At 45.0% G+C, this 17,154-nt stretch overlaps 4 protein-coding genes across 4 annotated transcripts; 2 read left to right on the top strand and 2 right to left on the bottom strand.

Moving 5' to 3' along the window:
* Positions 1-120: 120 nt before the first annotated feature.
* On the bottom strand, positions 121-2,309 carry TSTA_012560 (sn-1,2-diacylglycerol cholinephosphotransferase). Its single transcript, XM_002483337.1, has 3 exons — positions 1,987-2,309; positions 1,807-1,910; positions 121-1,740 (listed from the first exon to the last, which is right to left on the bottom strand). The coding sequence occupies exons 1-3, from the start codon at positions 2,012-2,014 to the stop codon at positions 601-603; spliced, it is 1,272 nt and encodes a 423-aa protein (XP_002483382.1). The 5' UTR covers positions 2,015-2,309; the 3' UTR covers positions 121-600.
* A 626-nt stretch (positions 2,310-2,935) lies between these two features.
* On the top strand, positions 2,936-7,197 carry TSTA_012550 (transcription initiation factor TFIID subunit TSM1/127kD, putative; the record flags this gene model as incomplete). Its single annotated transcript, XM_002483336.1, has 4 exons — positions 2,936-5,263; positions 5,318-5,686; positions 5,757-6,551; positions 6,613-7,197. The coding sequence occupies 4 exons, from the start codon at positions 2,936-2,938 to the stop codon at positions 6,979-6,981; spliced, it is 3,861 nt and encodes a 1,286-aa protein (XP_002483381.1). The 3' UTR covers positions 6,982-7,197.
* Positions 7,198-7,374: 177 nt separating this feature from the next.
* TSTA_012540 (small nuclear ribonucleoprotein SmG, putative) lies at positions 7,375-8,475 on the bottom strand. The gene is made up of 5 exons (XM_002483335.1): positions 8,375-8,475; positions 8,203-8,274; positions 8,062-8,136; positions 7,931-7,963; positions 7,375-7,858 (listed from the first exon to the last, which is right to left on the bottom strand). Exons 1-5 carry the CDS (start codon positions 8,402-8,404, stop codon positions 7,835-7,837), a joined length of 234 nt encoding a protein of 77 aa, XP_002483380.1. The 5' UTR covers positions 8,405-8,475; the 3' UTR covers positions 7,375-7,834.
* Positions 8,476-8,642: 167 nt separating this feature from the next.
* On the top strand, positions 8,643-12,179 carry TSTA_012530 (uncharacterized protein; the record flags this gene model as incomplete). The annotated part of the gene is made up of 7 exons (XM_002483334.1): positions 8,643-8,748; positions 8,804-9,929; positions 10,300-10,415; positions 10,472-10,824; positions 10,871-11,143; positions 11,195-11,954; positions 12,001-12,179. The coding sequence occupies exons 1-7, from the start codon at positions 8,679-8,681 to the stop codon at positions 12,177-12,179; spliced, it is 2,877 nt and encodes a 958-aa protein (XP_002483379.1). The 5' UTR covers positions 8,643-8,678.
* Positions 12,180-17,154: the final 4,975 nt, after the last annotated feature.

The raw sequence follows: 17,154 nt of genomic DNA, 5'->3' as shown, positions 1-17,154 counted from the left end.
TGTATTGCACGTGAAAGCTAACCGTATCTGGAAAGCTCACAGATATCCATCAATTTCGTCGAGAATGAGAAGTGCATTGATATAGGGATCGATGATACAACATTGATTATAAAGAAAAGTGGGAGATCGAGCTTCAGGGATTTTTGTTCCTAACTTTGCTGGTCATCACTCACATTTGGCTGTGGTGTTAGACGAATATACACCTCTCATTTCATACATACAGTCAATATTAAAAGTAGAATATCTATCAAACATGAAAAGTTGTGACAACTATTTCCTCGAATAGGCCACTAAACTTGACGAATGCATCGAATAAAAGGTCACCGGTGCATACGACCCTTCTCGGATGTCTTGAATAGCCGATCAACCATCATCAATATGGTTCATATCAACCAGTCGGATCAATTAAAAGCGTCAACCAGAGCAGAAAGGGATTCATTATATTACACTTCTTTGTGTCATCGTAGAACGTCGATTCCAAAGATCAGTTTTCGTATATTCAAAATACATGCCGCACGCGAATGATAAAAATGACGTGCTGTTTGCTTGTTTCACTCGTCTAGGCAGCGGAATGAAAAAAGCGGATTTCTTCAATCAAACTCAGTGATGCTTCAAGCCGGCTTTTTCTCCATTGTTCCTGGGTTCGCCGAAGTTCCGGTAGACGTGGTCCCTCGCAGCCGATTTGTTTTCCTTGATTGTCAGACAATTGATGCCGAGAAAAGTGGTAATTCTGTTAATCACCAAAAAAGCCCAGTGCATGTAGATGACGAAAGCGAAGATAAGGTAGAAACGGAGGTACCAGAGCTCAAACCCGGAACTGACAGCTGGGAATCCAAGATACGGCAAGTTTGCGAGGATGGCACCGCCAATCAATGGAACTAACATTGTCGTCCAGTAAGGGAAAGGCTGTCTGATCAGATGAGCCAGGATGATCTTGGTGGTCATGCGGCCGAAGACGAAAGACATGACAATGCAAAAGAGCACCAAATGATTCTCGGCCAACAGCGTCGAGTAAGGAGAAAATAGCCATCCCATCACTGACACTGTAAAAATGACAATTGAGGTCCATTCCATGAAAACCGGCAAGACTGGTAAACCTTGGCGACGGCGGGCCTGAACAACGTTGTAAACACATGCGGGTAAATGCGCAATCATGAAGGAACCAAACACAATGGCTACCCAGTAGTCCAAGAATGAATGGGTTCCGAATAACTCCTTGTGTCCAAAGACATCGGCGACTTGGTTGTGCCAGATCTGAGGGCCGTAGATTCCAGAAAGGATCATGATCACAATGGCGATGAGCAGTCCTTCAGTGGGCCCATTGAAATATCCTAGATATAGAGTGTGCGTATGATAGGTCTCCCAAGTCGAGAAGAACATGGGCAGACAAGGAATCAGAGCCGTGAAAGCGCCGATTTGTGTCGAGCCAAGACCCATTGCAGCGGTGTGAAGCACGCTGGCAAGGGTGCAATTAAGCGAGTCAATTCCATGATCAAATAATTCTCCCAATCCGCTGGACGTTCCCGTGCGACGGGCCTGTTTTCCGTCAATGTTGTCAAACGTCGAATACATCCATATCCCGAGAGCGAAACTATAGTATATCCAGGTCGGCCCCGGTCCGACGAGATCCGGCACAAAGATTGTCACAAAAGCCACATTGGTAATGATGAAGAAAAACCCTAGCAGTGTGACCATATTAGGTGCGATGGATAATGGCAGGAGTTCGACCGCGGCATTCCACTATTTCCGACAGGTTCTCGGTCAGCTCAGCTGTTATGAAAGTAAACAGGTAAGAAACGGACGTACATAATGCCTGAGAATATAATTTGAAATATATGACTTGTCCACGCTGGAATATTTGTAGGTTTTGAGGGGTAGCAAAGCTTCGTCAGAGAGCGAGTCCTGCGCCGCTGATTTTACCAGAAAAGAGAACATGTTAGTCTGCTGATGTCAAGCTGCGATGAAACACAGAAGTGACAGACGAACCTTGCACCATTTTGAAAATTCCCGGCATGGTGGGCGAAGTTTTCTGATATAATAACAACGAAATAAAAAGCCTACAATGGCGCTGTGTAAAAGATGTATGGCCTCAATTCATCGCATTCGGGAGATTGTCTGCAAGGAAAATAAAATGTATATAGTGGAGGTTCAGCAGGATAAGGCCTCAAGTCTCCAACAATGCGTCAAAGAAAAATGGTACAAACAAAGAATAGTTGGAATATGATGTGAAGAGCCGTAGAACAATAGGCACCAACTCAAAGTATTTGATCAGGGGGTTGGATGGAGAAGACTTGCAATGTGCCTGATCTGGCGTGGATAGATAAAATTGAGTCTAGGCAAGAAGAGGAAGGAAACACCTGAGCGTGGGCCTTGGAGCCTCAGGCCGTTGGCAGCCCGGCAGTCGGAACGAAGATTTTCCCGTTTCCGTCACGTGTGATTGTAACTATTGATACCTGATCTATCAGGCAATAAGGCTCTAATATTGCGACCAGCAAATGGTCCGTGCTTTCCCTACGATGATGGATGATTTCCTAACTCAGTTGGCTGGCAAAGCTTCTTCAACTCATGATTCTATTGACTCTATTCAACACCATAACTACTACCAGCAGCCGGCACATACAGCTTTGTTTGTCTTTCCTTTTTAATCTTCGTCGCAATCACCAGTTCTACACGACTGATCAGTTCCGCTAATCAGTCACTACCAGCTCACTCGTCCACTATTCGGCACTTCGTCATCGTCGTCGCGGTCTACTTCTACAACTCTGTCTTTAAACACGCTGCTCTCACCATACCTTCACCTGCGCTTCCATCGAAAGTATCAGTCTTCGGTCACTCGGAGGAGGTGACCGTGGGAGTTTTTGGTACATGGACATGAAGGTGGTCTGATTTGGGCTTGCGCGCATAGCGCCATAGCAGCGAAAATTGCTTCCTCAAGATGCCAGGCATCGTCGAGACTCCCACGGCTACCAGCGCAGCGCCGGCCTGGTCTACGCGAGACTTCACTGTCGCTCACCAAAATCTTGAATTAGAGGTGGACTTTGCTACGAAAAGTGTAAAGGGAAAGACTGAAATAACTATTCATCCACACCATAGAGAATTCCGAGTCATCAAGCTCAATTTTCGCCAAGGACAAATCAAACGAGTGAATATCAACGGGAAAGCAGCCACAGCCATCAAGTATACGGATCCATATTCGACCCTTAACCTGTACGGCGTTCAATATCACCAACGGCTCTCCGACGAAGTCGAGAAATTGCTCAGCTCGCCACCCGAACCCGAGCTTCTTATCACAATACCAAAGACACTGAAAATCGAAGAGTTGGATCCATTTTCGTTGGATGCCCAAGATCGGCTGGCTCTTAGGTCATCTATAGGAAACCCAGACGATGGCGATGGACCTAGCGTGAAACCGGCGGAAACTTCCTTACCCCGTTACACCGCGCTCAACGTTTCTATCGAATTCACCGTGGATAACGTGCGAGATGGTCTGCAGTTCGTTGGAGTCGACAGCGATGATAGGCGATATCCACATGCTTACACTACAAATTCCACTGGGCCGGGTGCGGGTAGTTGTCTGTTCCCGTGTGTTGATGATCCACTGGTTAGATGCCCATGGGATGTTACTATCAAGTGCCCTTGCTCTTTGAATGCTGTATTTGAACGCAAAGTGCCCGAAATATCGAAGAGCCCTGCAACACATAAAGTTCGACCCGGTGCCACACTCTCCGATGATGACAGTACGCTGGATATGACTGTTGTATGCTCAGGTGACACGACCGATGAAATCGTCGACCCGAAAGACTCATCTAGGAAGAGTGTCTCTTTCTCTAGTGTCTCCAATATTTCTGCTCAGCAAATCGGGTTCGCCGTGGGCCCGTTTGAACATGTCAACTTATCACAGTTCCGCGAAAGTGATCAAGATGAGCAATTGGGTGATAATGCGGTTCCCGTGGATGCATATTGTCTTCCCGGCAGGACAAATGAAGTCAAGAACACGTGTTTTCCAATAGCGAAAGCTATTGACTACTTTTCTGTGACATACGGCTCGTATCCTTACTCGGGTTACAGTCTCTGCTTTGTGGACGATGCAGCTTGCGACACAGTATCAACCGCCTCTCTTTCAATATGCAGCAATCGTCTGCTGTTTCCAGAAAATATCATTGATCCCATTTACGACTCGACGAGAAGTCTAGTCTACGCTCTAGCTTCTCAGTGGATTGGTGTGAGCCTTATTCCAAGAACACAAGCAGATACATGGGTCACCGTTGGCATGGCCTATTACATTACCGATACATTCATGAAGAAGCTATGTGGGAACAACGAGTATCGATTTCGCATTAAACAAATGTCTGACCGGGTCTGTGAGCTTGATTTTGAACGGCCAGCACTCTTCGACATGGGCAACATTTTGAAACTGGATCCATCCGAAATGGAATTCGTTGCCTTGAAAGCCCCTCTGATACTTTTCATTCTTGAGCGCCGTCTTGTCAAAATCAGCGGAAAGCCAACTTTATCACGAATCATAGGTCGTCTCCTGCTCAACAACCGTATGGGAGACCTGACAAACGGATCTGTCTACACACAGGGTTTCATCAAATTGTGTGAAAGGTTTGGACATTGCAAACTGGAAGTCTTCTTCAACCAGTGGGTTTTTGGTGCTGGCTGTCCCCGGTTTACGGCTACTCAGCGTTTTAACAAGAAGAAATTGGTAGTAGAGATTATGATCAAACAATCGCAAGGAGAACCCCAGCCACCTAAGAACCTCGAGAAATCATCATTCTTGCGAGATATGAAGGAAGAAATCCGCAGCATTTATGCAGCACCCGTTCAACCCATCTTTACCGGTTCGATGACGATACGAATTCACGAGGCTGACGGCACACCCTATGAACACATTGTTGAGATAAAAGAAGCTGTTACCAAGTTTGAGGTACCATACAACACTAAATACAAGAGACTCAAACGGAATAAGAGACAAAAAGAGCGTGTGACGCTAAATGCAGGAGCTGATTCAACTGCAGAATCACAAGATGATGTCCTCCTTTATTGCCTTGGTGATGTACTACAGACTGAGGAGGATATGCAGGAATGGAGGTTATCAGATTGGAGCAAAGAGGAGGAGGAACGCATGGGTCAAGAATCTTATGAATGGATCAGGATGGATGCAGATTTTGAATGGATCTGCAAAATGTCTTTGGTCATGCCAGGCTACATGTATCTGTCACAGTTGCAGCAGGATCGGGACGTCGTCGCTCAACTCGAGGTAAGTTCAAACCCTTGTGGTTTTCCGCGTTACAACTAATCATGTCGTATGCAGTCGATGCAATACATGGCTATTCAAAAACCTCACCCGCTGATATCCACGATATTTGTTCGAACCCTGATGGACAAACGCTATTTTCATGGCATTCGTACTGCTGCAGCATATGCGCTAGTGAAACACGCAAAGGAGGAACTCGACTGGCTAGGTCTTTATCATTTGGAAAGAGCATTCCAAGAACTATTTTGCCTCCCAGGGACACACGTCACTCGTGACAACGACTTTTCCGATCATGCGTCGTACATACTGCAGAAAGTTATTCCTGAAGCAATATCGCGCATCCGTGATAACAATGGAAAAACTCCGCTGAGGGTGAAACAGTTTCTATTCGACAAGCTCAGATTTAGCGACAATTCGAATAACGAGGTATGGATCTCTTCTCTACATGACACTTCATTCCTAAGATGGTCTTCGCTAACCACTTGCTAAATTCTAGTACTCGGATAACTTTTACATTGCTTCTCTTATGGCCTCGTTGGTCAATGCTCTTGAGGGTCGCATTGCAGAGACGCCATCACAAGACGATATGGAGTTCGATATGGATAAAGAACTGGAACGCCAAGCCGAAGACAAACTCGAGCAAGATGTCATTGCAGAAATCGACAGATATAGGCGTATGGACGAGTGGTCTAGCTCCTTCCAGAATATTTATTCACGGACTGCGTTGCACTGCCAGTTGCAACTCACTAAAGCCAGGATCATGGATCTTGACCTTATTCACTTTCTACAATACACACGGGCCGGAACATTTGATATGCTGCGAATAGACGCGTTTGAGTGTCTAGTAGAGCTGGACATCTTCAAGACCCCCGAACTGCTTCGATGGTTCATTTTCAACATGTCCTCGGATAGTTCTGCGTGGGTTCGTCAACAACTTCATTGCCTTTTCGGTAGGGCGCTTGCTACTGTCGCCTTTGGGACCGATCAGACTGTGACCGAATCTACACAAAGCGAGGGTGTTATCATTGAACAAGAATCTACGACTGATGTACGCCGTGCGAATCTAGCCAGGAAACAGACAATGTCTGGGGCTCTAGAGGCACTTAAACAGGAGCTAGCACAAAACACCACGTTGAAGGAAGCTCTATGGGCCGCAAGCAATTCCTCATGTGTAGGCACTTTGGAGATATCCAACTATGCCGATCTATGCCGGGTCTTGTACGATGCGAAAACATCTGTCCCTGTGAGGTTGAAGTACCCGCGATACTGGAAATGCCAGCGCATTGAAGGTGTAAGTATATTTGATATCTTCAACCTAATTGATCTTAACAACCATGCTGACTATTTGGTAGGGTCTGATGCGATTCTACAAATCGAACCGGTACCGGGTATCCCTAGGCCCTGCCAAAGACGCCAACGGAACAACTGTCGCAGGCGCAAAACGAAAGCGCGAAGAAACAGGCATGCCACCACCTGGTCCTCGAATTACTTTCAAACAATCCAAATCCAGCGTCGACATTCATAACATTAGCAAGGTTCCTTCTATGCCAACTCCTACCCCTCCTCCTGCTCCTCAACCCGAACAACGCAAAGTCACCAAATTACGCATTCCAAGCTTCATTGCCATGCCTCCTCCTGCTCCAATCTCACAGTCCCCTGCCACGACTCCGTCCACTCCAGGTGGACTGAAACTGAAACTCAAATTGGGCGGTCAAAAATAAGATTTAACGAATCACCTTTTTTCATCAATCTAACCACATTTACTATTACACAACTGTGCTTTTCTTTTTTAGTAGCGACTCAAGCACCAGCATCAGCAACATCATGGTTGTTCATCGTCATTATTCAGTGCTACTGCGCATACAGATTACAATTGTTGTAGTGTAGTGGTCCAGTTGCATCAGAAACAAGCCAATTCAAAGCTCATACGTATCTTGAAACTAGGCTCTAAGAGTGTCGTACCTACCGAGTATGAACATAAGCAATTGCATAGACCGGGTATGGTATACCCATTAAAATAGCTTTACAAGGTGCCTAGGTAGACAACACTCGAAAAGAGGGCTACACGGTAGATAGATGGCTCTAGAAACGCGTAACGTCTCTCGAGTCAATGAGCCTTAGGAGAATTTGTGCAGGTTTATTCTATTTCCTTCATATAGGGTATCTCTTCGATATCATCATTTCTGCAACGAATGCTTCCTCATTCTTCAAAGAACATAGCGAATTTTGCAGGGCTGCATCTGATCCCTTCCTCTTCGAAGAACAAATGGCCCCTTTCTCAGTCCTGAAGAAGTCCTTCCAGATGACCAACAGAGCTTCCATGTCATTTTCCTATTCCCTTTTTCCTACCCCCTTCCTCACTCCCTCTCTCTATGCCCTGTAATCGGACACAAACGAATAAAGATCCTCAAGAATAACACACGTGCGATTAAAAAAGCCGGCCATCCGTGAACTCCAGTGATGTTTAACAAAGAAAGAATTGAACCCAAGTGTAATTAACTGTCTTTCCGTGCTCGAGATTTTTTTGATAATTGTGCCGAGAGAAGGGAGCTGTGAGCTGTTACGTTTCTTTATTTAATCGCCGATACGCTCCAGTGCCTGAAGAGAGGAAACAAGTTAGTTTACATGATTTTGGTCGGAGTGCAGAATCAAAAGGGGATTAAGATATACCTCAAGCATGACGACCGAGTTTCCTCGAATAACCTGTCCAAACAACATATAAAATCAGCATGCGCGCTCCAATCCAAATCTTCACACCGTTCGTCTCAATCAAAACAGTTGCTGCGCTGTGACGAACGTACCACCATGCCTAACCTATCTTTCCCTCCATCGGGCTTTTCCTCCACGGCGTCGTCAAGAACAATGTTCATAAAGACCTGCAAAAAGTCAGTCCGCACGTTTTGTGAAGTGGCAGGATCGATCCCGGTATTGAAAACACGCACATCATAACCTCGTAGAATACCAATCACTTTGCGATTTCCGTTCAGTTGCACAAACAACCGCTTTTCCATGTACTATAGAGCCATGCGATATCGAGGTTAGCTTCCCCTCCGTTGGAAAAAATCAACTGTATGACAACCTGCTTGATCGCAATAGGGAAATCTGGGAACGGACCTTCTTGAGTTCTGGCTGAGCTTGAGGCATTTTGACGGTGTTGCTTTCAGCCCTTTCTCAATTTATGCTTTGACGTGTAAGGATGGTATTCAGTTAAAGATGTGCTCCGAAGTTGTTGTTGCGGTCCTTAGTACGATAGAGCTCCCTCGGAAAAATGATTGGCCGCGGATCTTTTATCAATGCGGAACTTCTATGTCATTTTTTATCGAAGGCGATAACTTACTTCCACCAGCAGATTTGACAGTAGTCAGCGGACTGATTTTTGAATCGCCTCAATAGAAGTTTGCCAGGCTATATAGAAAATATGAACTCGCCGTTCACGACTCGCCGAAAGCCGCGAAAGATTGGCAGCGAGGATGCTACGACGGAGCAAGGTTTGAGCAACCCCACTGAACTCACTTCGGAAAAGGAAACTAATATGTTTGACAGATAATGGACCAGTTGTTAAAAGACCGGGAAGCTTGAAATCGAAACAAAAATCGAAACTCCGCCTCTCATTCGGGCCCGGCGAGACTTCGATGACAGATGATGGCGGCGAAAGTAGCGAGGTTATTACTCCCAAGAGACCAGGTCTTGGTCGTCGCGTGCTCGAGAAAAACACATTTCAGAAAGCAGCAAACGCGAGTGGATCCAATCAGCATCTTCCGTTTCGAGTTGGGCAAGATCAAGATAGACCTATATACGGAGAAGATTACATCAAGGAATTACGAAGCTCGACGCCTTCCACACCCAAACCCGCAGATAGTGAGTCGGCGGAGGTGAAGAATGAACGAAATTTCATTGATATTGCGGCCAAATTTGGCGAGATAATGGAAACATCCAGTGCCACAGTCATACCTAGTGAGGCAGAGATTCGAGAGAAAAAAGCCCGCAGAGCGAGGCTGGCTAACGAGCAGGAATATATCTCTTTGGATGACCGGGATGAGGCTGAAGATGATGGTACAGCCTTGGACTCTCGAAAAGAACAGACTCGCCTAGTTCCAGATGACGAGGACTTTGCGGAAGGGTTTGACGAGTTCGTCGAGGATGGGAAGATATCTCTTGGTCGAAAGGCTGAGCGGGAACAGCAACGAAAAAATCGCGAGCAAATGCGCGAAATGATTAACGAGGCAGAGGCAGGCTCGGAAGAGGAGGACTCGGATGCAGAGCGTAATGCTGCCTACGAGGCTGCGCAGACTCGCGCTGGTATGGACGGGTTGGGTCATGACCGAGATGATACGAGTCGATCGAAAACGCCGCCAAAGATCGCCCCCTTACCCAATCTACCTAGTGTTATAAGCCGTCTTCGTACATCGCTAGCAGAAATGGAGAGTTCCAAGAAAGCCTTGGTCGATCGCATGGAAGAGCTACGAAAGGAGAAAGCCGACATTGCAGTCCGCGAAGTTGAAATTCAGACGCTCATCAAGGAAGCTGGCGAACATTACGAGAAGCTGCGAGTGGAAGCTGGCCTCATTCCGGGAGAAAAGGGATTGCCTGGAGATGTTTCTTCGACTGGCCGAGGCTTGGAGAGTTTGGGAACGTCTTTAGTAGCATCTCGAACTGATTCCGAAGTTGAGTAAATGTCTATCTGAGTATGGAAGCAAACGGGTTGAGGACGCACCTTCCTTCAGGAACACCTCGTGATCCGCAGTCGGCACTTCTACTGACTCTTTATCTTCTGTTATTTCACAAAACTTCATCATTTTTTGTTGTTTTTACATCGTGATACCCCTGTTAGTTAGCTATAGACTTGAATAATCCACTTATCATGCCACGGTCGTCATTTCTTTCCTTCAGGACCTACTCAATCCGTAGGCAATCACGGACAGACACTTCCCCGTAAGTACTGCTCATATCTGCACTGCCAGTCAACTACTAATTCCACTCAGCAATACTCCTCATGTCATCCCTTGGCTGGCTAGCCCTCTCGATCAGATTAATGGCAGACCACCACGTTTACGCCAGCGCTCCGATGCCAACCCTATTGAATTGTTCTACGATGTGTTCCTCGTCGCTAATCTCGCCACGTTCTCTGCTACCCACGAAATAAACAATATCCAAGGTCGGTGCTGCGCGCTATAAACAGTCAAGGGGAATACAAATCTGACCTCCTTCTAGCGGTGTGGTCATATGTCGGGTTTGTGGGCATCATTTGGTTCACATGGCTCCAAGTTACTCTTTTCGATATACGGTTTTCTCGCGATTCAATCTTTGAGCGCATCTGCAAGGTCGTCCAGTTGTCTGCTATGGTTGGCTTTGCCTCGGCTGGATCGCGGTTCTCCTCGCAGATCAAAGCTGAGAATGTCTGGGCTTTCAGATCTCTGTCGATATTGCTTTCTGGAAGCCGCTTCATGCTTGCATTGCAGTATGGCATTAATCTTTGGCTCATTTACGGGAAATTACGTACGGCAGTGAAAGGGATGTCTGTAATTATCGGCCTGCATAGCATCACCGGGATCTCATACTTGATAGTAAGGAATGTTATGTCCGGAAAAGTAGGCTCGCTAACGCAGGCAGATGTTTCTGGCGTTGAAGCCAAGCGAGCCCTATATCTGGCTAGTTTGGTTTGGCCTGTTTCTGTTCGAGTCTCTGGTGGTAATTACTACGTCAAACTATAGCCCGGGCATTGAACTTGATGATACTCACCTTACGACGAGAATGGGATTGTTGACCTTGATCATTATTGGTGAGCATGTGATTTCTGTGACTAGGATCGTAAACAAAATGATTGCTGGTGGCGGTTGGACATTTGCATCTCTACTGCATGTTATGGGCGTTGTGACAACTGTGGTATGTTTTACCAAATACGTTTCCATTGGACCATGAACCTGACGATAACAGTATCTTCTTTGGCATTCATATTATGATATTTCCCCACGACAATCCTATGGAAAGATACGACAGCAGATATGGACTCAGTTGCACTTTCCGTTCCATGTATGCATAATTCTTTCATCCGAAGCATGTCAAATTTTAGCTTTAGCTCTGGATATCTCGCTAAAGCTACGATATTTGCTGGAAACTACCAATTTTGCATGCGAGGAACCGCGACCAGCTATAAATTCGGCGTTAAATCTGCTTAACCGCACGATCACCGACATGGAAATCGATTACACAAAAGCGCCTCATGAAAAGGCAGCTATACACCACGTGCTCGGAACTCTATGGAATCAAACGAACATCTGTTCAAGCGCGAATTCCACTGGGGCCAAGGCGTACGGTATCAACGAGGAGCAAGGACGATTCCTTACAGGAAATGTGACGGTTGCTCTCTTCTCGAGTATGGGTATTACGCTTGAAGATCCAGACTCCACGAGCTCCGCGGGCATGCAGTATGTGAAACTGTACCTTAGCCTCCTTGCCTTTGTCTACGTCTATTATTTTATCACTGTTGGTCTGGAAATGCTGCACTTTGCCATCTTTGCAACATTGACAAGCCGGCATCCCAGACCTTGGTTCAATGCAATTGCTGTGGCCTTTCGGGTTGTCTGCGCAGTCATATTGATATCTCAAATTGCTTTTGCAGAAAACTTCGACTTGACTTACAGATATATGACGCATCCTATTATTCTATATACGTTCTCTTTGACAATGCTAGCTGGTGAGTGCTGTTCGATGACTGGGCGTTCACAAGCTAATTATTACAGTTCTACTTGTCGATCGCCTGCTGGACATACTCGCATCGCCAGAGTGGTCGAAGGGCAATGTATGTCGACAGAGTAGCACACGCAGTACTGCACCGATGTTACTCGACGACCAGGAAGCTAATAAAGGTTCTAATGAAAAGAACGAAGGAGCTTCCGCCTGTGGCTACGAAAGAGAGTGAACAGTCCAGGTTGGCTAATGGATTTCTCATTGTACTATGTACTGTTACTCATACTTATTGCATGGCTATTCATGTTTGGGACGTCATAAAGCCGTCTAGTTAGGGTTGTGATAGCTATCTCTAATACGCTCTTTCAAAGAATACATTTGAAACTATCGACTACCACTACATATTGATTTTGAAAATACCAATTAATAATTCAATCCAGTAGTAATCAATTTCAATCAAAGACAGCATGTACTCTTCAATCAAGGAGTCGCAATCATTCTCCCGAAAGACCGCACTTAGTAAAGTTCGATTCGATGGTCTATCTCCGAAGTTCTTGACTAAAGCACAAAAATTTGCACTGATAGAGCACTAGCTATTAACTAAACAGCTAACTCATTAGCCGCTGCCCGAGATCCTGGGTCTACCATCTAGAGATAGTCCACAGTTCCATTCATTCAACTAACTTAGTGCTTACATCGGCCAACGAGTTGCCATACTTGGTGATTGGAAACCCCTGACAATTTGAACTTTGAATACAGAAGAATCCAAAAGATAGTCAATACATGAACAAACATTAGATTGATAGACACTCCATACGTACTCATGAGTTAATGCACTCCGGACCCAGACATCTGCTATACACAACAGTACCAATACACATACCAGCCTTCCTTAGCCGTTATTTACACTCCCTGGCCACATCACCAAGTTAGTCAAGACAACTAGATACGTAGTACGCACCCCAACAAACATTTAGCTCGAACAGGATATAAGCCAATTCCTGAACCTGATTCGTCACTTCGTAAACGAGCCCGACATCCCTCCGAGTCCCCGAGGTGCCCGAGGGGAAGGTCAAAAAGTAACTTGGGGATTATCCCTGGCTATATGTCAAGTTTTAAGGCTAGATTGTTAGTGTCGTTAGACTGATTACTAGGTTATTTCCATTGTTACGTAGTGCGTTACTAGAGGCTGGTAAAAAATGGCTCAGCCCTATGGGTTTCAGGAATGCATCTTCTAGACTGTTTTGGTTCAGGTTGGAAGCCCCTATCTAGGATACCCTGAGATATCTAACCAAGCTCTGACTAGTTGACGTGTTATTGCAGTTGGTGACCCGGCCAATCAGTTTGTAGAAGAGACCGGTAGATGTGTGTTTTCAATCTTTTTCCTGCATGCTTTAGTTAGTAAATTAGATTGTATGATCACGTCAGCCATAGCTCGTCAAGGGACCATTGGTCCATGTCAGTTGATCAGTCTGGTCTGGATTTTTGGTTTGTATTGCAATTTCGAAAGGACTGTAATGATTCTTAGATTCAGGAGCAAGAAAAGGCACTGGCTCGTCTTCCGTAGTCGTTGTTCTTAGTGTGCAAGGATTCAGACATAGTACACCTCTAACTGAAAGAAGGAATCCGTGCAATAACACAACAAATCCTCAAAAAGCAAATCACAGAACGGATTCCGATTCCCGAGTCAGAATCCCAACAACGGCTCGACGGGACAACGGTCCAGAAACGGGTCGGCTCTCAAGACCACGAATTAGATTTTTTGCGGATCCGCTACTTTCAGTGTTTAGGGCTGTGTTATTTATTTATCATACCACTATGTTTACTAGGCGATTAGCGTGGGTTGTATGAGAGGATGGAGCCGACAAGCGGTAAGCTTTTCGGAGTCAACTCCGTACATAAGAATCTGACCTCGCTTACTGGACTCAAGACGAATGTAACGTATGATGAGTTGATCTCGGTTTTTATTGTCATTCGGGTGTAGAATTAATCCCGAGTAGGATTTCACGTTTCTGTAGTACGTAAATCCCTTTTGAGCCTGGAATTACAGAAGTGCGTTAGTTATCTTGATATGAAATAGCCAGAAGACGAACCACCAGAATCACCACAACGTCATATCGTAATTGTCAAGTAATTACTGAGGATTTGACCGTATTGCTTGTTGTATACTTACCCTTACTGCATGATCACTCAGCATTCGATCTAAACACTCGAGAAGCGGCCAGTCTCCACTCGTAGGGCTGAATATTGCTGTATACGTCGGGCTTGGAGTTTAACTTTCCACTTTGCGTTCAAAATGCTTTGACTACGTGGAGATTATACTTTTGATCATTCAACATGGTCAGTGAGCTGAGCACGGTTCAGCCCATTTTTTTACGGTATGTCTTGTAGAAAACAGGTACATTCGACTAGTCAATATGGCATATGTACATCGGCATGTGCTATATCATGTATAAGATGAGTAAGATATCAAGAATGCATTTACGCCAACTGAGGCGGTGCATTGCATTGCTGCACCTCTAGAGTCCGAGGAAAGTAGATTGCATTCACAAAGTAAATTTACGGAGATCTCCGTATGTATGAGACCTGCATCTCATTGATGATCAGAGCCCGCAAGGACCTCGGCGCATAAACAGGATATCTATCTGTCAATGCATTGAAAGCGTCAGGTTTGTTATGCTCTCCATTACACCGTCCAAATCCTGGGAGATTAGGCTTACTTGTTGGAGGTACGTTGTGTCTGTATGCATGCCGATCTTTGGCCATAAAACGTGTTGTCTCGCGTCGTAACATGAGTATTCGTGTATGTTAAGTCTTTTACACCTTAGAGTACAAATACCAAGACATTCTCAGCTCTCGATGGTCAGTCTAGCAAAGCCACAGGCACAGCACGAGCACGTCCCGTTTAGGTTTGACAGGCTAGGAGCAACGACACGTACCCAGATCCATATGCACAGTAAAGGAGACACCTCATAGGAATCCTACACCCTGTGAATTTAGTAGAAGCCAAGGATGAATTGAGTTAATTTACTTCGTGGTGCTAGCAGCGTCGTTGGGACCAACCGCGCTGTCTTGTTCATTTACTCTTCCGTCTGGCATGCGTTTTGAGATCCACTTACCCCTATTCTCAACCCCGTACATAGATAAATGACTTGACGCTAAAATAGAGCTGCCTCTTTCGAAGCAAGCGGCCCATAAGGCTGATGTTCCAAGCTTGTTGTAAACCAATGGACTTGTATAGGAAGGCCAAGATGAAATGCACCTCGTGTTCAGTGGGTCATCCCCATCGTCCTGGCTCTGCGCATGGCGCAAAAGTGCGTTTCAAATTACTCTAGATTAATCTACTCTCAAGCCCTAAATAAATTAGCACTGTATTCTGATGGGTTTAGATATGTTGGGACGTGGTAGCTACCTTGTAGCTTGATAACCCCTTTTTACGAAATGTGCGTTTACAAAGGCACAACTCGTCAAATTACTGCAACACTGTGATCTTATGAATACGGGCTTGATACAGCTACACCATATGTATCGACCTATTCTCCTTGACAGGCTACTGAGCAGCCACGTATGACTACTCTAGAATGCTTCCCGAATGCCCACTCGTGAGGGTGATGTTTGTCTGGCTCTTGGTCATGGCTAAATGCCCTTGTAAATCTCTTTTACTTGACAATATAGCCAGAGATCCATCATATATTCGACTGTACAGAATACTGCACAGCTTGTTCGTCTAGTTTTGATCGACGGCTTTCACCATTGATGTAGATCAAGTCTGTTGAGGCAGCCATCTGGATCATATAGAAGTAATATTCAGCTGTAATTACATCTTCCTTGAGGTATAACCCATTATCAAACAACTCCTTATTCGTATAAATTTCCCATGCACAATTAAATTGATCCAAGGTTGGAGTCAATTGACATTCCGATAGAGACGAAACTTGCTTGCATGACGCATTTCCTCGCCTATTACTTGTTCGACAATTCTATAAGCTTTATTAATAAGGGGAATCGATCATCCTAACTTCAATTATATCCTCCCTTGCAGTTTGCCCTGAATCACCTCTTCCAGGCCATTCTTCCATACAAATTCCCCCTATTGTAATGTGACATATACTTAAACTTCATTTCGAGCTGTTGAAGCCTGCTTAATAGTCAATCTATCTATTTACTCTCTTCCATATGATTATTGCTATCTCTAGGTAGTCAGCATTGGTAATAGTCTGGATGAGACGAAAGAGGTACAGATTTCCAAAATAGGAAATAATCCGTCCATCAGCAGTCAGGTCCCTCACCCCATCAAACGCTGGGATTTTTTCGAGATACTGTACTGTGCTATTAAATCTTACGGTTAATTGATGGTATAATTACACAGAAGTGTATGGTTTAATTCTGGATGCTCTCTGAGTTTGCTTGGTCTGCCATTTCTCTCGGTTAATATATATGTATATCTCTCTACAATATCATTCAATGTTTCAATGTTCTTTTGACTGACCGGAAATCACCAAACAGCCCAATGAATACGAACAAGAGTATAAGGTCACATGGATAAAAAGAGCCTCAATCTGATACTACCTAGATTTCCCTTTTGTACACGAACATACCAGGGGTCCGAGTGAGTAAGGGTTGCATTGCATGATGCATACGGATACCCCAAGAACGGAAAAAAAAGTAAAGCACAAATAAGCGGGGGAGAAAGAGAGAAAAAAAAAAAGGTAAAACGATAGACCTGCAAGGGCTTGGGCCGCTGTATGTACATACATCTATAACTCGCTACATAGGAGCAGCATGTAGCGTGTTATTGGCTGCCTTTTTTTAACATCTTTTCTAGGGTTGGTTACACGCCAATGTCACAGCATATCAAGACTCGAAGACGTATGCTGTTTTCATTTTGGGCTGGTCTCGAGAACCGAAGATTTTAATCGAGTCTAGACAGAGTTGGAATGCATCTTTGTTAGATACACAGCTCTCTTTTCCACATTTCCAATATTCCTACGAATCAATAATATCGCATATGCATCATGGATACATATTGTATATGCTTATTATAGATTATTAATTCTCCCTCGGCAATACCGTCAACTGATCAGCCAACCATGCCCTACATCTTGCAATACGTACTGCTCATGCATGCATACGGACGTACCTGATGGTTGGGTCGGCCTTCGGATAGATTTGCTCAATCTCTCCGTACGGACTCCGGAGATATTATT

The sequence above is a fragment of the Talaromyces stipitatus genome, genomic scaffold (genome assembly GCF_000003125.1).
Source record: "Talaromyces stipitatus ATCC 10500 scf_1105507295549 genomic scaffold, whole genome shotgun sequence".
Classification (NCBI taxonomy): Eukaryota; Fungi; Ascomycota; class Eurotiomycetes; order Eurotiales; family Trichocomaceae; genus Talaromyces; species Talaromyces stipitatus.
Note: the sequence above shows the minus strand (reverse complement) of the source record. Positions and strands in the feature narration are given on the sequence as shown.